Here is a 21,938-nt window from a genome sequence, read left to right as displayed (position 1 = left end):
CACTCACAAATCACTACACGGACAAGGAAACACATTTCTCCAAGCTAAAATCAACTCTTACCAACCATGAAGAAACCTACGAACTGATTGAGCAACAACGTCCAAACTGAATTTCATTTTCTCGTATTATTTAGTTTCTGAGGAACCGCATTTTCCTATTTGATAGCAAAACCATGGAACTCGGTACCGAAGGAAATAAGAACAGAAGACCACATAACTTTCAGAAAATGACTGAAAGCCTTGCTATTTAACTCACTGAGATAAGCACAAAAAACGTGCACTCCCACAGACCATATGCTGGGCCCAAAGCAAACATGGGTCGATACGAATTGAAGAACCAACAACAAAACCACCACACACTCAGAGCCAAACAGAAACCAACTAACCAACCTCTCCTCTTTTACACACCCATGTACCTACTACACACACTCAAATGGGCCAGCAAAACTACACACTGAAAAAAATGCAAACCACATACCCACCACTAACCATGCCACAAAACCAAATAATTGCAAACAACAAATAACCCAGACACTGGACGCTACCCCTCCGGACACAACAAGGCCAGTGCGCACAAAAACGCACCCTCAGAAAGCTCACACGCTGGTTCTACAAGCATCAACAGAAGAGCACAACCAGTTCACAAGAACAGAAGCCCTAACTTTAAAGGTCCAATAGCTAAACTGAATGGGGCCTTGTTACCAAAAGTCACAAAGTTCCTTTAGGAGAGGGGACAGAGTTAGTAAATGTTCCGGAGGTGGTGAGAAATATTCCAGAAGACTTAAGGTTTTTACAGTTAAGTAATGTCCTTTGCTATCTTTAATAACAGCTTTTTAAGTAAACGGTTAAAAAGCAAAGGAATGGAATTAATCAAAGTTCTTCTCAACTTCACAGTAGAATTGGAGGAGATAGGGGCAGCTGCGAGTATTGCGATTACTCACCGCCCTTACTCTGATTTTCTCAAGTGACTTGGCAGGTTGACTGGAAGCACTGGAGGTAGGTTTTCCCACCATTTGATCCAGTAGAAGATGCCCTGCAGCTGTGGTTGCAAGGAAGATTCCAGTCGGGTAGAGGAGCCGAGTGCATCCCTCTCTGATGAAGAAATGCAACAGGCACCAATGCAGGTCTCTTCAGGACAGTCTACCAGACGGAAGGAACTCAGGTCTAGCGACAGTCAGCGCACACGGCCGGCAGCAGGCATCTCTCCAGTCATGAACAAAGACTGTCTTCCAGGACAGGTTGCCTTGATGGTGGGAAGCTGAAACTTGGCAGGAGGGAGACTTGTAGGGCTAGCTGGTGACCACCGAAGTTCCAGATGAAAACATGGAACAGCACTGCTTCTGGCGCAGTAGCCCAATTCAGAGATGGCTGGTCCACCGAACGTTCCAGGGATGATTCTGAACATCAAAAAAGACGTCAAGACTGGTTGGTCCCACCAGTACAGGGGTCAAAGCGCCGATGAGGGCCTTATTAAATCAGGTAATCCCAGCAGGGCTCATCTGGGACAGTTGCAGGAAAGGTCACAAGGCCTCTTCAAAGGCCATCCAGAGGTCTTCAGTCAGCTGCACAGCTACACAGAATACTTGTCTCTGTTGCTGATCTACTGGAGTTGCTCTCATTCAGGGCTCTTTCCAAATTCGACAAAGCAGGGATGTAGACCCTTTAGATATACAAGACAGTGGAAGTTGTTACTATCTCAACCCCAAATCACAATGTTGCACTATTTTAAGCCTTTTTGTTGGCCAACCAGGCTGCAACATTCATCTTTCACAGACGCTCATAGTTAGGCATTCTCTCACTTGTGTAGTTCGGTTTGGAGCCCAGACACCCTCAAACAGATGTCTAGTTCAGCAATTGTAGCTCTTATTTGGTGAGGCAGGCATTAGCTGTAACTAAAAATGTCAACATCTAAATCCCACTCACTTGCTGATGGGAACAATGTCTGGGTGTTGGCTTCTATACTTTAATCAAAGAAGGGGTTGTAACCCCACTAGAATAAAAACAAAAGGCCAACCCAACCGGTGGAGCACACAAAGTGATCTATGATAGGAGATTTCATATGGAAACAGGGTGCCAAGGGGGAATCATAACCTTGGGGGCCTAGGGGGCCTAGGTCTGTCAGTCTCTGCAGAGGACTTTGTTGGTGGATGGTCAAGGGAAAGTCAGTAAAACCAGTTAGGGAAATTGGAAAAAATATGGATTGCCTCACACCAGAGAAGTAGGATGGAGTGTTCGATCTCACACAAATAGATGTTGAAGAAAAGCAATTAGGTTATCAAGGGGTTCTTAATGAAGACAGGAACTAGACTCATGCATAATACTTTTACAAGAAACCATCCATTGCCTAGTTGTCAAAGCCCCTTTTATATTGTGGATTAATATCACAAACCTCAATGTGCAAATTTGGTCCAAAAATGTGCTCAATCACATTGTTGATAATAAGCCAGTCTGCCAACTCTTTTGCAATCGACCTAAAATAAAAAACATTTAATTGTAGTGAATATTAAAACATACTTCATAATGTATAAAGGAGAACAGAATTTTGTCTTAAAAAGCAACTTTTTTCAAAATCTCACTTCAGCTTGCTATGGGATGGATTCTAAATTAGTTGTACCTCAGAGAAAAGGGATTTGTACAAAATTAAAAGTTACTCACCGTCATGACTAACGTACTGCTGGTCCCCATTCCGCCATATTGCATGGGCGTCCCTCACTAGCGATGGGAACAGAGAATCGTGGCCACAGGCTCATGTGCTCTGCAGCCCCCGCCCCACACTTCAGTCACCCTTTAACGTGTCAGCCAGCTAATTAACCCTGACTAACTCGTAAGGGGTTGGGGAGGCGGAGGGGAGAAATCAAGGGTTGTATGGAGGAAAGGGGACTATGGACTAGGAGTATGTTAGTCACTACGGTGAGTAACAATTACTCCTACTTCCCGTCCCCTTTCCTCCATACTGCATGGGCGATTACAACTGATATTAGGCCCGTAGGGAGGAGAGTAGATTGTAGACTACTAAGCTAATAGATTCCTCAGTACAGCTTGGCCAAAAGCAGCATCCGACTGGCACTCCTGTCCAAACAGTAGTGCCTGCAAAAAGTAGATGGAGAGAATAAGGTAGCCGCTTTACTGATGACCTGCCATGGAAAATGCCTCTGAAAGGTCACATCTGTAGCCTTTGCCCCGACTGCATGTGCATGCAAATTGTCTGGGCAGTCCCCGTTTTGTAACTTTATATGCTTCCACAATCACTGCCACCATCCTTCTAGCTATGGAAGCTTTAGAGGCCTTGGGGCCAGGGAATGCTCCACCAAATGTCACAACAAAGCATCCAACTTGCAGAAATCCTCAGATCTGATAAGGTAGAACTCTTGTGTTCTCATTTCGAAAAAATGTAGCACTTTTTTGGCTTCCAACAGCGAATTGGGGAAGAAAGCTGAAAGCACTATCTTCGTTTAAGTGGAACGCTGACATAACCTCCGGTAGGAAACTTGGATGTGTGAGCAGTACTACTTTGTCCTTATGAAAAGTGGTGCATGGTCTTGAAGCTACGAGAGCTTGAATCTCTCTGACTCTGCGTGCTAATCTGAGACCCATTAACAATGCTGTCTTTGCAGTCAACAGCATTATGTCCGTGGTGGCCATAGGTTCAAATGGCTTATGGGCCAGAGCCACTAACACAATGTTTAGATCCCAAACTGGGTGTGGACGTCTGACTGGCGGATGTTAGTCCTGTGAGATGCCTCTTTACCAATGGATTGGATGCCAAAAAGGATGTTGAATCTGAATTTTTGTATGCCCCGTTTGAATGTTAGATAGGTGCAGCATGTTTCCGCCTGCACCCCTCATTTCACCAGATGGGCTGTGACCAAGAGTACACAGTCTAAGGAGCAGGAGATTGGATCTATATCGCCATCCTTCGCCCAAAACAGAATCATATCCACTTGCTCTTGTATGGACTCTGGATCGAGTCCTTTCTGAGCCTCTGGATAATTTGCAGATTTTCTCCCAACAACTACAAATGCTGCATAGCTATGTGTTCAGGTACCAACGCACTAGAGTTAGTATCTCTGGGGCGGGGTGGAGTACTACACATCCCTGCTGAGAAAGAAGTGTCCTGTCATCCCAGGGTAGCGGAATCGGACCTTGAAATGCCAGTCGAACCAGGTCTGAGTACCTTATCCTGGCTGGCCACTAATATGAGGTGTAGCTCCTGTGAATCTCGGAAATGCACAAGACCATAGATTGGTATGTGAACGTCATTCCCTTCACAAGGGAGCATTAGCCCCTGCCCATCCAGGATGCAAATTGGTTGCATGTCCTTTTGTGCTCAGTGGCAAAGAAATCCACTGTCGGATTTCCCCAGGTCTGGAATATGTAGCTCAGAATCTGGGGACCCAGCTCCCACTTGTAGTTGTCCACTACCAACCTGGTGAGCCTTTGCACTTCCACATTTCAGTCCCTGGGAGGTGAATGGCCGACAGGGGAATATTGTGGAAGATGGCCCAGTCCCAGATCAGGTATAGTTAGCCTGCACGGGGGCCAGGGGAACTTCATCCCACCCTGCTTGTTGATATAATACATGGATGTGGAGCTGTCTTTTCTGATAAGGACTGCTTTGTTCCTGATCTGTGGCTGGCGAAAGGAACCTCAAGTAGACACGCTGCCATGATCACCAACAGGTGTTGGAACCACCAGGCAGTTGTCACTTTTATGCTGAGAAAGTGACTCGTCGCTGCCCTCATGGAGCAGACACTCTTGCATAGGGACAATTCTTTGCTGCTCCATGACCCAAATGAATCCTACGAAGACCAGGAAGGTGTGAGCTGTGATTTGCACTGGTTGATTAAAAACTCCAGCTCGTACAACATCGGAATGAGACACTGCGCTGCGTCATGGACCACACCTTGAGATGTAGCTCGGGCCAGCCAGCCAGGTATGGGTACACCTAGTGTCACTTGGCCCATAGGACCGAAACCACCACATTCATGAGTCTGGTAAACACTTGAGGGTCCGAGTTCAACCCGAAATGAAGGACCTTGTATTGGAAGTGCCCTCCCATTATGGTGAACCTGAGGAACTGCCTGTGCGGCTGCCAGATTGGGACGTGTAGGTAAGCATCCTTGAGGTCCAAGGAGAACATCCGGTCTTAGCCACACAGTACCTCACCCTCTTGCATTTTTAAAGGGGTAAGTAAAGATTGATGTATGAAAGATTCGAGGACCACCCTCAGGCCAGCCTGTTTTTTTTTTTCTGAATGGCGCAATTCCACGAATAGAAGCCAGATCCTCTCTGACAGTGAAGAACCTCCTACACTGCTCTGCTGCACACCAGAGAAGCAATCTCCGCCAAGAGTGCTGGTGACCCAATCTGAAGGAAAGGGGGGAGGGGAAGATGGGTGATATATGTCATGTCATTTATAACACACCTGTACACAAGTATTCCTAGGCGCAACAAGACAAGGGAGGGAAAACAGATGGAGGACAAGACAAACAATCTTACTAGGTCTTGTGTCATTCAGAGCGTGCAAGTGTGAGAACGAGAAGTGCAAGGGGAAGGCCAGAGTGCCGGGGAGAGGGAAGGGAAACAGGGCAGCAATGCTCTGAGTAGTGCAGTCAGTGCAGCACAGCTCTGGGTAAGTGCAAGGAGGCAAGCAACTGTAGAGGTTACAGTTACAGCACCTAAGTGCAAGGTAAGCGCAGAGGCAGTGTAGGAGTGACTGATCAAGAGGGCCTGGTACCCATTGAGACTCCGATCGTAGCCAGGCTACAGTCGGTGCAGCAGACAGGTGGGTCAGGTAGGTCAGCAGGGGAGGCAGAGAGAGAAAGCATAGGAGAAGAGGAACGTTTTGAGATGCTTCTGGAACTTCAGGTGATGAGGCTCAAGTTTGAGGGAGGCAGGGAGGCCATTCCAGAGGGAGGCACCTGCAGAGGAGAGAGATCTACCACCCACTCTCTGTCTGGAGCAGTGTCTGACCCTTAGAGAGTTTGAGGTAGCTGACTGAAGGCCACGCAATGCTCTGAGTAGTGCAGTCAGTGCAGCACAGCTCTGGGTAAGTGCAAGGAGGCAAGCAACTGTAGAGGTTACAGTTACAGCACCTAAGTGCAAGGTAAGCGCAGAGGCAGTGTAGGAGTGACTGATCAAGAGGGCCTGGTACCCATTGAGACTCCGATCGTAGCCAGGCTACAGTCGGTGCAGCAGACAGGTGGGTCAGGTAGGTCAGCAGGGGAGGCAGAGAGAGAAAGCATAGGAGAAGAGGAACGTTTTGAGATGCTTCTGGAACTTCAGGTGATGAGGCTCAAGTTTGAGGGAGGCAGGGAGGCCATTCCAGAGGGAGGCACCTGCAGAGGAGAGAGATCTACCACCCACTCTCTGTCTGGAGCAGTGTCTGACCCTTAGAGAGTTTGAGGTAGCTGACTGAAGGCCTCGAGAAGGAAGGTGTTTCAGAAGAGAGCGTTGGATATAGGATGGGCCCAGGCCACAGTAAGCCTTGTGGACAATGCATAGAGTCTTGAACTCGATCCTTGCAGCCACCAGGAGCCAGTGGAGAGATTTCAGGGCTGGAGAGATATGGTACCTGGGCTTGAGGCCAAGGATAAGTCTTACAGTCATGTTCTGGATTAATTGCAGAGGGCGTAGAGTAGAGGAAGGGCGATTGAGAAATGGGTGGGAGTTGAAGACGGGACAGCAGGGACGGGAGCCAGAAACCTATGAAGACCACTTAGATAATAAAAGGGACTGACAAAAGGAGACGCCAGAACTGACTATGAAAGACATGCCTTCTCCCCAACGGAGAATTGTGGACCCAGATGTGCATCTCATTGTTCTTTGGCATCTGAGGCTGAGGTTTGGAAGGGGGAGTGGAAAAACGTCTATGCAGGCTGGGCGATCTATCCGGTTGCCAAGCCCTACGCTCCTAAAACCCACCGGAAACCACCAAACGCTCTGGGTCTGGGCTTGTGAGGCCTGAAATGCATTATGGAGGGACATGTGTATTTTCTCTATGTTTTCTGCCACAGAGTTCCAGCCTGGACTTCTGGCAGTGCAGCTCTTAATTTTATCTTTTGGTGAACAACACCCATGGGATACTCTTATGGCACCCTTGGGTGGGGGTACACTTTTATACCCCTTATGTGTGTTTTTGGACACGTGTGTGCTGCCCACAGAGCAAGGTATGGGCTGGTGGCAGCTACATGCTGACTTGGCAGTGGCTCGGAGTATCCTCCATTTTGGGACATCCAGGCCCTGCCATAGGAATCAATGGATTCCTACACAAAGGCAAGATGGCCACAATTGCCTTTTACCGCGTTTCCCAAAGTACTGCAAAGCCCAGTCTGTGTTCCCTTCCTCCTGTATGGCTGTTGGGTGGAAACACAATATGTGTATGTTCACTTTTCTCCTGACTGGCTGTTGGGTGGAAATGCCATATATGGCTTTGGGGCTGCCTCCTGTGAGACTGACTGGAGCCTTCCCAGGGGCTGTATGATGTGGGTACACTACAGGGGTGGTACCTGCATGAATGGAGTCTGAAGTAAACTCACATTCTCTGTTGTGGGCATCTGGTTTCTGTGTGTGTGACACAATGAATGAGACAGCCCTGACTAAAACTGACATGAATGCAGTGTAGTGAGCTGAAAGGCTGGGTACATGCCCCAATCCACATTCTTTGTTACGGGTGTCTGGGTGGAGTGAAACGCCTGAATGCCTGTTAGCCTGATTTGCTGCCTGCACGCATGAACACCCTTCTGCGTGATTGGCTGACTGAGCGTGGCTCAGCCAGAGTGAATGAGGGACAGATGTGTATATCTGGGGATCTCTCACTTACCAATTTGTTCAGAAGCTGAAGTCGAAGCTGAAGCAAGAGGAAGCTGTTCCTTGAAGCCCCGCTGGAGGAGAAGTATGCTGCTGCAATTTCTTCACTGTAATCCAAAAGCTGTTGTGTCTCCCAAGGACTAATCCTGTAAGCCTTACCTTGTACCTTGCAGGGGCGTTGGAACCCTCTGGTGTCTCCCGTGGTCCAGCTAAGCTGTAATAACCCCCACTCTGTGTGCTGGATTGTGATGCAATCTAACCTGTGCGTTTCGAAACCAGAACAAGAGGGAGTGTGTTAAGGGTGCATGAGACTGGTGTGGACCCTTCCCTCTTAACACCCTTTCATTCCCAGACAAACAGCTCACCTGCTGTATAAAGATAGGAGGCTCTACATCCTGCTGTCAGTTGCAGAGGGTGTTTAATGTATTTATCCTCAGTTCCAGTTGCCTGAAGGAGGCCAGGCCAGCTGTGGCTTATTCAGTGAAAAATGTCTTATTTTCGTTATTGCCTGAATTTCCACATTCCCTTGTATGATTGTATGTAGTTTTCCAGATGTTCAAATTTCTTAAGTGACTGTACGTCGTGCTTTTGGCTTTTCATGTTCCTTCAAATGTCTGTATTGTTGAGTTTACAGTTACAAATTACTATGTTCATAAACATGTTGTCTGGTGCTTTCTGCTGTGCTTCACGTGATCTAATGTCTTTGATTCTCTTTTTCTGCAGGTGCGGGCCAGAGCTAGGGGAGAACTGCGAGCCGGCGGATGGAGGAAAGGCTGCAGAGTTGGACCAGAGTGAGAGCTGCGGTGCCGGCAGACAAAGAGGAAATTGCAGGACCGGACCGGTGGGAAAGCTGCAGTGCCAGGGGGATTAGCAGAGGAGTGCTGGAGCTTCGGATGCAGCTGCAGAAGAGGAGGAAGGCTGCATGCGAGAAGAGCGTAGCAGCGGGTAAATGGTTATGGATTTAGGGAGGGATTACTGAGCCTTCCAGTACTAACCTTATGTTTCTTTTTTGCAGGTTCTGGGCCCGGAGGAATTCAGTAAGTGTTATGCTGCTTAGGGCAGTAATAATGCAAAGCACTGAAGCACGTCTGGGTGCGGCTTAAATAGCGGCCCACCCACAAGTGCTGGACTGCATCCTATGGAACGTGCTGGCATACTGTCAGCCATCATGGGGGAAACTTAGATATAAGCAGCTAACAGCCCACTGGATGGACCGATGCATGCCAGGCGTGCCATAACGCAGTCCAACTTCCCTTTTCCCTCATTCTATTGGTTCCCAGTGTGCAGCGAGTGTGTGTGGTGCAAGACTGAATCCCAGACTGAATCCCAGTGGTCATGACAGATCCAGAAGGGACCTCCAAAAGAGACTTCTCCCTGAGCTATGAGGGACCATCGTGCAACCTGTTTTTCATCTGAAGTGCCCTAGAATCCAGTCCTGTGTGCCTGCCGTACGGAGAAGGGGTCTTCATGAGTCCTGAGGAGGAGTGCCCAGATATCTTGAGCCAAAGAAGTCCATTGGTGTCGCCCAGGGTCTGGAGGTGCATTTAGTGACTGCTGGAAGCCGTTGCTACCTACCTCCCAGAAGAGGGGGTACCTTGTCATAGTGCTGCTGGGCACCAGAGATACATTTCAAGGGACATCCTTGCCATCATCACTGACCACTTTTTCCCCGCCAGAGGGAGTCCAGAGTTGCTGAGTGTAGGGGAAGTTCCATCGGTGGGTTTCACGCCACCAGAAGCTAAGACTAGGGGTGTACCGAATTTTGGCTTTGAGTAAGTATTCAGCCAAAAACAAGATATTCGGTTTCGGGCGGATACTTACTATAAACCTTACTCGAAGCCGAAGTTACACCCTTACCCGTAAACAAAGTCACTTACAGCGGATGGTGTGGAAGCCGCAGCGGTATCCTAGTTTCAGAGCCCGCTCCTTGCTGTCAAAACTGGGGAAAGCTGCGCCATTCATCCTCCTGCCAGGCACTGGCTGTCACAGCTGACCATCTGTTGCCCAAAGTGGAGAGAAGTTGGGGGAAGGGAAGAAGCAAAGAAAACTTTCCCTTTGCAGACAAGCGCATGTTGGCGGGTTTAGAATAGTGCGAGCTAGAGCGTTTCAGTCTCTCAACGGCAAGACACACGCAGCTGGTGAAGCTGAAAAAAATTGCACAGCATCCATCTTAGAGTAGTAACCGCATTATTGATCTGAGGCTGGCTTAATTTAAATGTTCTGTATATACAAACATTTTATATACATTTTCCTTAACTTCGTGCCCAAAGTCATTTCGTGAACTTCTGTTGAGGTTTAGCTACCGGTATTATTTTTGTATGTTAGCGTTCCAAAGCTTCTCTATAACACCTACACCTATAAAAACCAATCCCTTAATTCATGGCATTGTATTATTTTTTAAAGGTGTTGATTGGTTACGATAGATGGGAGTGGGCAAAAGGCTGTCGGGTGTCTGAAGTATCGGATAACCAACAGATATGCATTACGTTCTTGGTTAGTTGTTCAGACCAAACACGGGTGTGATCCAGTGGAATATAATGTACTAAGGCCCCAAATATAGCTCTTGGCATGATCATACCTCACGATTCCCTGTGCATGACATAGTTTGCTGCAGGTTTGTTTTCTAATGCACTGGGGAACTAGTTTCCCAGCGTGTGTACACAGTAAGAAAACCGGCTCAGGCAGGTTAACTACATGCCTTTCCGGAACATGTATTGCACATAAATGCATCCGACCACCCACAAGCCCCTGTCGTTGAGTTCCGGGAATAAGAGGTTGCGCAGAAAACCTAAACATTCGGCCACATTCTAAAACAAATTAGCTTAGTTTGCTCAGACCGTGCAGATTTTCCGACACAGCAATGGAGAGACTTGCAAACCCGGAGTAAAGTACACGCAGTAGATGCTGGAATTTAGTCTCTAAGCTCACGACAGACACCTGCACTGCACAGGGTTTGCTGGGACTCAAGAAGCAGAGCCATTTGAGGTATTGTGCTTGGAGGGAAATTGAAAAACAGAAAGTGCACACGCGTTTCTTGTACAACATTGCAGCGTTTGATGTAAAATTACACAGCAGGAAGCGCCATCTTGGGAGTAAATGTACCATTTATTGTTGGGCCTACTATCTGTCCAAAGTCTTGGTAAAGTTAAATTATGTGAATGAAGCTGCGCATCGGGCCCGGGTGTGTAAACAAAACATTGCCGAAAGATACTTATTACGCAGTGCCTGGTAGGAACAAGGGGGACTCGGGCCACGGCCATCCTTCCTTTCTCTGCACTTTAATGTTCATTGATTGAAGAGACAAGGGCAACCCTCAGAGAGCAGGGGCTGGAGGGGAGGGGGCCAGTACACGCCTTTAGATGCCATCAGCCTCCCTTTGCCGGCCACCTGCTCCTGGCATTTGTTCGCTACCTCTGCCCCTGCTCGCTGGGCTAGGTACCAGCTGTCGCATTACTAAAGAAGGAAGAGTACATGAAAATGAGTCAAGTGGGGCTATCTAAGACGGAGGGACGGAGTCCTTCAACCACGCAGCATTCGCACAGGGAATTGCACCGGAAAAGCAGTGTTTAGTGCCACTTTACTTCCACATGCGCTAATTTTTTTAAGGCTAAACCTGTGTGACAACATGAAAACAGGAGTTATCGTTTTTATTTTGGTATGGTATTTGAATCTATATATTGGGTTCTCTGTAGTATTTATAAATATAACATGTGATAAAACGCAAAGGAAGGGGCACAAAAATTACAAGGTATTTGTGTGGTAGACCCACAAAAAAAAAAAAAAAAAAAAAAAACGCATTTCAAAGAAAACTAGTGAATGCAAGTTTAGGCAGCATTTTTTTTTGTTTGGAACCGTCTTTTTATTTCTATGAAAGTGTAAGATGCACATTTGGAAAACAATAGTGTGCCCAGCTGGTAGAAAACTGTCTTAACAGTGACGGCCCCCACCCCAGTGATAGTAATTGGTGGACACTACATACGTTTCAAGCAATGCTTAAGTAATGACAACTTCTGCTTCATGCCAAAGGGAGGAAGTAACTATTCGGCTTCAGCAGAATACTTTGGCCAACTATTTGGTATTCGGCCGAATACTTAATCTACTATTCGGTAGACCCCTAACTAAGACGTCCCAAGGGGTTCAGACTTGGTGAGGGTCCGAGGTCCACTCCAGTGGTCGAGTCCAGGTTGTCAGAGGCCATCCAGAGGTCCGTACTGTGGCTGCAGTAACTGTTAGGAAAGATTTCTCTTTACTGCACCTTTCCTTCCATCTTTATGGAACTCCCAAACTTGTTGCTTTTATTTTTGAATCTGACCTGTACTTTTCACAGTGCAGTGAAGCCTTAAGCTTCACTACACTGGCCTTTGCTCATATGTTATGGGGAAACTGATATGTCCTTCAGGCTGTCAGTACTGGGAAACATTGTGTCCCTTAGTCATGCTACTACTTTTGTATCACTTGTGGCAACTTGTTATCATTGTGCACAGCAGCTTACACTGCAGTACAAAGGGACGCATTTTTGTTTTGTCCTAGACTAACACTCAGAGGATTTTTGGTTACTGTATGTGTGCTAAAAGGATAGGTGGTGGCAGCAATGACTTTTTCCCACTTTCTGGGACTTTTCGTTTTAGCCTTACCGCATTTACCATGTTTGGCTACTAACTGTGGCTAGTGTCCAAACATGGCTGTGCCACATGGTTTTTCACCTGTCCTCTTGCCATCTTGTTCTTTAGCCTTCTTCCTGGCCTGAGAGGCCATACAAATCCTTATAAGGACTTCCAGTGCCATGGGAAGCAGAAGCGTTTACTTCCTGTGACATTTCGGTGTCCTAGCATCAAGGAGGCCCGAGATCAGACTGAAACTGCGGAGTCCTTTTGCGTTGCCCTGCTGCAGTGACCACCATCCGAAATAGCTTACCTGACCAGAGTCCAGGTCTGAGAGGGGTGCTCGAGTTTTCCGCATTCTTTGACCGAGAGTCCTTGCAACAGTAAAAGACACCAACCGGAGATCAGCTCGAACCTACAACCCCTGGGAATGGAGGACTGCGACTTTCGGTGGGAAAAGCAACGTCAGACCATCTTCCTTTGTTCTGCCAAGAATCTGAGTACGGGGTAAGTTACAGAGTTTCTAACCTACCCCTATACTCCCATTTTAAGTCAATGGGCTTATACTAAAGCTTATTTCTAACACTTTTGGCTTTGCCATTGCTTGCTTGCGCAAGACATATGACTGTTGGGGCTACTTTTGGGCATTAGTCTACCTTGAATCCAAACCATAAGAACACTTCACTGGACCCCAGATACTCTACCTGCATTGTATCCAGCATCCTAACTTCTGTGCAACTTAACCTGAATTATTGGGCAAAAGGCCCCAAACAATTTAGGGCTGGACAATTTTAGTTAGGGATCATCCCTGTGGACCTTTTTGTGGTGCATAATACTATTCTAACCTTTCCTTTGCAGGAGTTTCTGATATGTAGTATGCCCTATAACAAAGTGAATGTATATATGTATTTAGGTTGATAGTGTTGTGTGATAAGTCTACCAGCTAGTTGGCATTTTGCTATAGTGTTTTTGGCCAGAAATAAATAACAATTTGTATACATCCTGTCTAAGTATAATTTGTGGTTCCCTTTGTGTAACCTCATTGTGGACCCTTTACAAGCATACCCCCTTTGAAAACTTGCCTAGACCTACTGTCACTGCTACCAACGCTGGTTTGGCTACCGCTTCCCAGAGTTGTTCCTGTCACAATATATGTTGGCCTTCTATACATTTGTCCACAAGGCCAGAGTTTAGAAAATGAGCCCTAACAGTACCGAAGAATGGAAAGTCGGAAAACCGTGATATTCGGAAACTAGACACCAAAAGTGACTTATGCCCCCGTCGCCGCCAGAAGTCATCGAAGGTCCAGAAGTCACCTCCTGCTCTACTGGTGGGGAGGGTAGTCTCTGCTGAGTGCGTCCGCCAGAAGATTGAGTTCCCCTGGAACATGTTGTGAAAGGAGGAACATGTGTTTGAGAGCCCACTTCCATATGTTCTGGAACAGTTTGGACAGCGCTAGAGAGTGTCCCCTTGGTTGTTTAAGTAATACATGGCCGTAATACTGACCGTGAGGACTAGAACCGTTTTCCCCTGGAGGTGTGTCTGGAAGGCCTTCTGGGGAGTTACAACAGATTGATGTGATTGGATGCTACCGCTGGGGAGTGTTATGGATAATTCTCATTTCTATGCTAATTCCCTTCAACCTTAGAGAAACCTAGCTCTTTTGCTGGACTTTAGGTGTTTTTAATTTTAACCCTGGAGTGAGTGAGCCCTTTTTCTCACTCTCACGTGTGTTTTGATCTGTTTTTTTTTTATATTTCCTTTGTTTTTGAAGTCTGACAAACTCCATAGGCATATACTTTTTGTATGGTGACAAACAGCACCTTCAGTGTAGTGTCATAGAAATCCTTTAGATTTCTCTTAAGGTTTAAATACCTTTTCTTGGGTAAACTACAGTTCCCAAGAATAGCGAAGTGAAATGGACTACTTTTTTTTTCTCTTTGTAGGTCTAGCACACCCCATCTCAAGTGGAGTCCTGGGGGGTTAGTGACCCCTTTTCCTACTTACTCATGTAACATTTTTTATGTTCCCCTCACTACTTTAAATGGCTGGTGGCAGTGGTTTTATTTCCCTACCTTTGTGCTTTTCTGCCGCAGGCTGAATCCTCAGCTGCAGTATAGCACCCATGGGTAACCATTTTGTAATAATGGATCTAATCATCTTTTTTTCACCATTTTCTGTTTGTGAGGTCTTTCTTGGGTTTTACTCTGCATGCCAAACCAGGTTTCACCCCTTAGTTAGTTTTGTACCCGCCTCTGCCTCTAGTGTGTCTGCAAGGGCAGGAAGTGAGGGAGGTGCCCGAAACTGTCTCCAGGGAAACCTGAATGCACAGCTAGGCTGTGCATACATGGGAGAAACCTGCTTAAAAGGCGGGGGTTTTGGGACTGAAGACATTCGACCACTGTGAACGACATCCCGATGAAGAAACCGTGAACAAAGCTTGCAGCATCCTCTTGTACCGTTGAACTGTCCAGTGAAGTCCTGCTGATGTGCTGAAACTCCTTTTTCCGATCGACAAGAGAAGCTCCAGGAAAGGCCTTCTTCCCTTGAGTTAGTGAGACCAACTAACCCCGAGACAAACTTTGCTGGAAGACCTTCCCCATCTGGCTGTACTTCTTTGCTGCTGCAAGAACCGAGTGCCAGGTGTCAAGGAGTGAAGGAGGCCCAACTGGAGTCCAAGATCCACGGTGGTGCTATTTACCGGCCACTGAAACCGTGAAGTGCTGCTGATCCGAAAAGAGCCCGTAGCTGCTGCTGACAATTAAATTGCTGATGCAGGAGTCCCCAGACGTCCGCCCTCTTGTCCCCACGACTGAGGCCAAGGAACACAGGATCTGCATTACTGCAACCAGGCAGAAGCCAGCTGGACCCTCTTTTTCTAACCAAAAGGTATTATTCTGACTTGGGGTACTTACCTCAGTGTCTGTATCTTGCTCTTCCCAGTTGAGACTTGCAGTAGCTGCTTTTTCTAGAGTTGATCTCAGCTCTAACTTTCACAAGTGTAACAGCTTGTGACCCTACAGTGATTTTTCTTCAATAAACTCTCCAACTTTGTGCAAGACTTTAACAATCTAAGAAGTGCCTTAGCTCCATAGATTTTGCTACAATTGACTTGGGCTGTCCTGGCTCCCTGCAGACTCTTCTAATCCATTTAACTTCGATTCTTACGGTCCCTCATAGGTGATCCATTGGTTTTAAACTAATATTTGCTGGGAAAGGTTTTTATCTAAACTTGATTTAAAGTGCTCACATGCTTTTTTTACTCCCTTTAAACTTTCCTTCTTACCAACCTCAGAATTTACAAAGTGTACAAGTGATATATACATGCCATTATTGTCCTAGTTAGTGAAGTCACCACAGGGTGTAAAAAGTGTGTATGAAGCATCTCTATAGAGTATTTACTTGCTTTGTGTTTATTCTGAGAAAGCATTTTAAAGTGTATTTGACTGCTACATATATTGCCCTTTTTAAAGAATTCTTATTTAAACATGACTGTTAAATAATTATTTTAACTAGAAACCTTAAGTGTGTTATTTGGATACTTGTATTTGTGGATTTCATTGCTTCAACTCTAGAGCTCACATTTACCCCTCTTGAAATAAGTCTTGCTGCTCAGTCACACTACCAACTTGTGTAGTGCACACCTGTACCAATAGGTGGGTTACCCAATACCAAGAGGAGAAGGGTTGTGTAGTCTCCCACAGGGCTACTACATCAATTCTTACTTAACAAGGACCACACGCCATGCGCCGTCAGTTGAAGGAGATGAGTCCTCCCTGTCAGAGAGGAGTCTGTGGCGAGAGTGGCTTCTACTGCGGGGGTGGCGAAGGTGTTCGCTTGCAGAAGGTTTTCCCTTGACCACCACTGCAGAGACTGAACGAGGACTGCCGAGACAACCACTAGATCTTCCCACCGGCCTGACACCATTGGCTCAAGAGCTACTCTTGGGAGCGCATGCGCAGACTAGCGTGAGGAACTAGGCAGATGCAGGAAGCCAACATCCCCAACAGTCTCATGGTTTTGCGTAAGGTCACCTGGTGATTGGCTACATAGTGAGGGATCTGGAACAGCATGTTTTGAACCCTCTCGTTGGAGGGAAAGGCGAGGCTGTCTTTGGTCCGAATCAGAACCCTCAGAAACGGTTTGACTTGATTGGGGTTTAGACTGGATTTTTCCCATGAAACCTAGGTTATAGAGAAGATCGACCATCTTCTGAGTATTTGTTTGGCATGCTCCGTACAAATCCCCTGTTATGAGCCAGTCGTCTAGGTAAGGAGAGACTGGGATGGACTATCTGCGCAGGTGAGCAGCTACTACCGCCAGTACATTTGTGAATACCTGTGGCGCTGAGGCAATGCCGAAGGCAAGAACCTTGAACTGATTCGCTGGGCTATGCGCAGGTGACATCCTTTTTGGGTACAAGGTAGTACACTGAATAAATACCCTTGTTTACCTGGAGAATGGGGACGACCTCTATTGCGCCCTTTTCCAGCAGGACCTGAACCTCTTCCAGCAGGATGCGCAGGTGTTCTGGCGACCGGTGTCTGCTTCTTGGTGGGTGGTATCGAGGTGGCCGGAGGAACTCGATGCAGTAGCCTTCAGCAGCGGTCTCTAGCAACCACTGGTCTGATGATCCCCTCCCAGGCATGGATGAATGACAAGAGACCCCCAACAGGGGAAGCATGGGAGGGGACCAGAACTGGCGAGTTTTGAGGTGGAGGCCAGGGAGCCCCTAGGAGTAGAGTTCCTACCTCTACCCTTGCACCTACGAGGGCTCTTTGATGGTAATGTTGACTACCAGATGATCCTTGGCCGGAGGACCAGGGGGTGATCCCTGAGCCGTATTGTCCACGGGGAGAGCGGTAGAAAGATTGCCCATGAAAGGACAGGCATGAGTTGGAGGAAGGGTTTAGCCGTGATCTGATTGAGCGACTTTAGTGTTTCATGTTCTTTTTTCGCAGCCTACAGTGCGTCATCAACAGCCTTCCCAAAAAGGTTGAGTCCTCAACTGGTTTGTTGATGAGAGAGGCCCGAGTCTCGGGTTTAAAGCCAGAGTTTTTTTAACCAAGCGTATCTTTTAAGTAAGGTCCCCTGGGCTAGGGTGCATCCAGCGGTCTCAGCGTATTCTTCAATACATTATGGGTAACCTGTCGGCCCCCAGCCACGACTGCCAGCAGGCGTGATCGGGTGGGCTCTGGGACATCTTGAAGGCCCTATTGGACATCACTGTAACTTGCCAGGAGAGTGGTATTGTTTGCGATCCTAGTAGAGTAGGCCGCAGAGGCGGTGACCCGTTTACCCAGGGCATAACGTTTTTTACAGTCTTTGCCCGGAGGAGCTTCCGCCGAGGACAGTGGGGCCCCCGCCCTTTTCCGAGTGGTAGTAACCACCAAGGAGTCGGGTGTAGCATGACCCCTTATGTAGAGTGGGTCGGAAGGTGATGAGCAGAATCGTTTTTCAACCCAGCTGCTCTTTTTAAAATGGCATTGAACAACATTTGGTCTTCAACAGGTGACAAATCCATCGGTGGAGACGAATCTGGGGGGTCTAGACAAATTATGTCCGGGTCAGGGGTATGTGTTGGTGATGGCCAAGGTCCCTGATCCCTGACTGATCTTGACCCAGTCTGGGTCCTGATCAGCTGTGTCTTTTGCAAATGGACTAATGTCCTCATGGGTATCCTCCTGTGTTGGGTCCTCTGGAACATACAAGATATCCTGCTGGTGTCCCTGTGCAGAGATGGTTGCGTGGTGGGTGCCGGACCGCGTGGTTCGGAAGGAGCAGTCAACATTTTTTGGCAGCCCTACTGGCGCTGTGTGCTTCAACGTCTCTGTCAAAGAAGCCTTAGGGGTTGTGTGTTTTGTATATGGATTCGTGGGAGCCCTTGTTGCTGAGGTGTGAATTCCCCATACCATAGCCCGTGGCATGTCCGTCAGGGCCAGGGACGGATATTTGGGAGCCTGTAGGCTCTGCTGAGCAGACGATGGCTTACAATTTGGAGCCATGGCTGCTGACTGATTCCTCGTTGTCCAAAGCGACGGCGACAACGGAGGAATGGCTTTCGGCCTGCATCGTGTAGGCCGCCCACTGTTTATTCCGCTGTCTTTCAATGTTTTCGGTCGAAAGAACTTACAGGACTTGCACGAGCGCTTGTCGTGGTCTTGAGAAAGACACTGATTGCAACGGCGATGGGTGTCCTTCCAAGGAAACTTGCCGTTACACGGCGGGCAAAATGTAAAGGGCGTCCTCTCCATAGCAGAGGGTAGTGGCAGCCAGACCAAGAAGAGAAAGAGGGGTAAAGGAAATACATTCTAAAGAAGAATAAACCCAGGGCCCCACTCTCCCTACTGTAAGGGGCTACAGTCAAACGGTTGAACAGTCGCAGAGCAGATGTAGATGTATTTGGTGGCAGGAAACACACAACGCAATCGTCGAGAAGATTAGTCGGGAGACTAGTCAACCGTAGGTCGTGGGGACAAAGTTAGCAATATAAAACTCTTGCAAGCTCCGCACTGTCAGGTCTCTGGGTTTCAGAAGTCGTTAATCAAGTATTACTAGTGGAAGGGTTTTTAGTTCTGACTGTACATATCTTTTCCTTAACCAAAGTATCATGTCAGCCAGCTACTGTTGTCCCACTGTTGAACTTCCTGCTCAGCACTGATTGGTCAAAGGCTATTGTGATGCAGTTTGGAACCTCAGGATATGTTCTAAACTGCCTTTCATTCCAGATCCCATAATGAAAGGTCACAGCACTCAAGAGCTCCAATGAAAAAGAAACCACAGAAAGAAAACACACAACCAAGAAGAAATTCACCAGAAAGTCCTTAAGATGAAATTCAGATAAGTGACAGCAGTGAATTTAAGTAATAACAAAGAAAAACAATTAAGCAAGTACCAAGAAATTGCATATTCTTGTTCTGAATTGTAATAAGTTGCTGAAGAAAAAATTGAGAAGTTATAACAGTTTTAAAGTTGTTCGAGTTAAGTACTATGTGTAAATAATCTTTAAAGCTTGCACAGATATTTCTATGCGCGTGCCGACGTTAGAAATGCCCTTGGGAATGATGCGCGGCTTGCACGTGTTAAGAGGCGGCTAGAAGGCATAACATTTAAGCGCGTCAGGAACCGGGCCACGTTTGAGTAAGGGACCTTACTGTGCATGCCAGCGTGAAAGGAGAAGGCTGAGGAGGCGGCGTTGTGTGAATCCCTCGACTGTCGAGTTGCGTAGTGAGTCAGGACCAACTGTGGTGGCGAACAGCTGATCTCATGAGTGCGCAGTTGTCGGGTAAAAAGAAACAGACGTTGCTTTGATTCAGCATGGCGCGTCTATGAAAGATGAAACACGTGCGATCTATAAAATGTCAGTGTGAAGTGACGCAGCTCATTGACTGTTGTCATTAAAAGCATTAAAGCACATGCATGTATTTATAAGCTTTTAAGGAAACAAGGCATTCAATACAAAATTAACCCCTTATGAGGAATCCAGGAGAAGTGCAAAATACAATTATATACACAGCATAAAGAGACTAAAAAAGTGAAGTGACAAAGTTCCATTACTCAGTGACTGCAAGCAAAGCAGCAAACTCTAAGAAAAATATTGCATTTAAGAACTTTAAAAGTGACCAAAATATAAATTAGATGAAAGCAAAGCAGCAAATAGAAAAGTTGAAATGTATTGTGAAGTATAAAGCAAGACAGATTAAAGGAACAAGGAAAAGTCAAGTTAAAGTTAAGTGAAAAGATATTAAGAGTTACACATTGCAGAAAGGAACAATAGAATGCATTACATAACAGAGGAGAATATTACTAAATGCAAGAATCAAACATTTCAGAAAACGTTTCCTCTGGGCATTAAACGGAGGCTAACAGGTAACTTGGGGTTCAGGAAGAGGGATATTTCAATTCAGTTATTATTGAAAGTGTGCTTAGATTTGTTGCTAAATCTATGATGTATTGATTACAGGGTTTCCAGTCTTCGGAGACAATTTGAAGCTGAAGAGAACAAGAGGAATCCTGTTTGTTATTTTCTCCTTTGCAAGGGGTTAGGAGTTTTGTGTCGGGACAAACTGGTCCCCTGTGCAACCGTTCGTCTGTAGTCAGGGTTTAGCCTGCACCTGGCACATGGTTTGTCTGGGAACCAAATCCCAAGATTCCCTGGAGGTTAGAAGTTCTAGTTGGGGTGACAAATCCTTGTTAGTTGTGGGCGCTGGCAGGAAATTGGTGGTCCAGTACTTTCGATAGTTATTCACAATTCAGTCTTGAGTTGTTGTTGTGCATTGTTTTTTATTTGTTAAAATGCAACATAACACTTGAGGCACTTGTGCCAGAGTGGTGAAACAGAAAAAAGCCGACGCGCATTTTGGACCGTAGTCTTTATCAAGGCAAAAAATTGGTCGAGCAAGCTCGCGTTGGAGCGCGTAGGAGAGTCACGATCCTTCTCAGATGAGCTAGTAAGCCGCTATCCACCACCCTATCCAGGGTGACTCTCCTACGAGCAGGAGAAGAGAGAAGGGGGATACTGGGTATCCCCTTTGCACTCCCCATAATCTCTCAGAGTATAAAGTTTTAGGAGAGATACAAGGTATCTTTCTATCGTTAAGAATAGCAGAAAGTAAGGATCAGGTAAATAATCTATAGGGAGAACCCAGAGGTTCCCAGCAACACTGCCTATAAGGAGCTGTGTGCTGCAATAGTAAACTACAGAAGCCTTAAAAGAGATATGGAGGAAAGTAGACTTCATATAAAAATAAAACAAAACAGAGTTCCAAAAGGTAGAGCCCATAGGAATGAATGTGTGGAAAAGGGCTCAACTCATTCAGGATATAAAGAAAAAGGTCCAGAAGTCCAGCAGAAAGTGCTGGGGGTCTCACTAGGAGAGGGGATGAATGATACATCTCCCTAACAAATGGTCATCATTAGTCCAGGGTTCAAGGCCCTGGATGACCAGCTCCTCTATCTCGATCTGCAAGATGAACAAGTTACTTACCAACTGTAACGTTCTTTCGATTGGATGTTCCTCCCACATATTCCTCATTTTAGATATATCCTTAACTTCAGCTTTGCTGCTTCGGAAATTTTTTCTCTCTCCACCAGAGGGCGCTCCACTCGAGGCTGCGGTGTCGACGTCCCTCGTCGGCATCCGTCGAGCGCCAACGTCATCCGCTGTATAAATGCCTCGAGCGCGCCCGTTCGCCTCAGTTCTGTTTTTTCGTATATTGTAGTCAATGGATTGTAGTTAATGGCGTGCCTCTTTTGACACAAGCCTTGAAAGAATTTAGAGTGTAAACCACATAAACTGTTCTGTGGGGAAGGCTGGAAGGGTTGATGAGGAATACCTGGGAGGAACATCCAATTGAAAGAACATTACAGTTGGTAAGTAACTTGTTCTTTGAATATATTGTGTCCTCCCACGTATTCCTCATCTTAGATAGACTCCCAAAGCAGTTTTGTATTGGAGGTGGGAGTACAGAAATTTTAGTCATGTACAGAATGAAGTACTGATTTAGCGAACAGACCTTGTGAAGAAGT

The 21,938-nt window shown here is 46.7% G+C and overlaps 1 protein-coding gene across 1 annotated transcript in view; it reads right to left on the bottom strand.

The window, feature by feature from the left end:
- Positions 1 to 21,938, bottom strand: part of USP34 (ubiquitin specific peptidase 34) — a 3,618,222-nt gene that overhangs the window by 3,141,729 nt on the left and 454,555 nt on the right. Inside the window, exon 9 of the mRNA XM_069608012.1 lies at positions 2,390 to 2,471. Within this exon, the coding sequence (XP_069464113.1) occupies positions 2,390 to 2,471 (82 nt within the window). The remainder of the gene's footprint in view (positions 1 to 2,389; positions 2,472 to 21,938) is intronic.

The sequence above is a fragment of the Ambystoma mexicanum genome, chromosome 4q (genome assembly GCF_040938575.1).
Source record: "Ambystoma mexicanum isolate Mex_15411 chromosome 4q, UKY_AmexF1_1, whole genome shotgun sequence".
Lineage (NCBI taxonomy): Eukaryota > Metazoa > Chordata > Amphibia > Caudata > Ambystomatidae > Ambystoma > Ambystoma mexicanum.
This window is presented reverse-complemented; position numbering and strand designations above follow the sequence as displayed.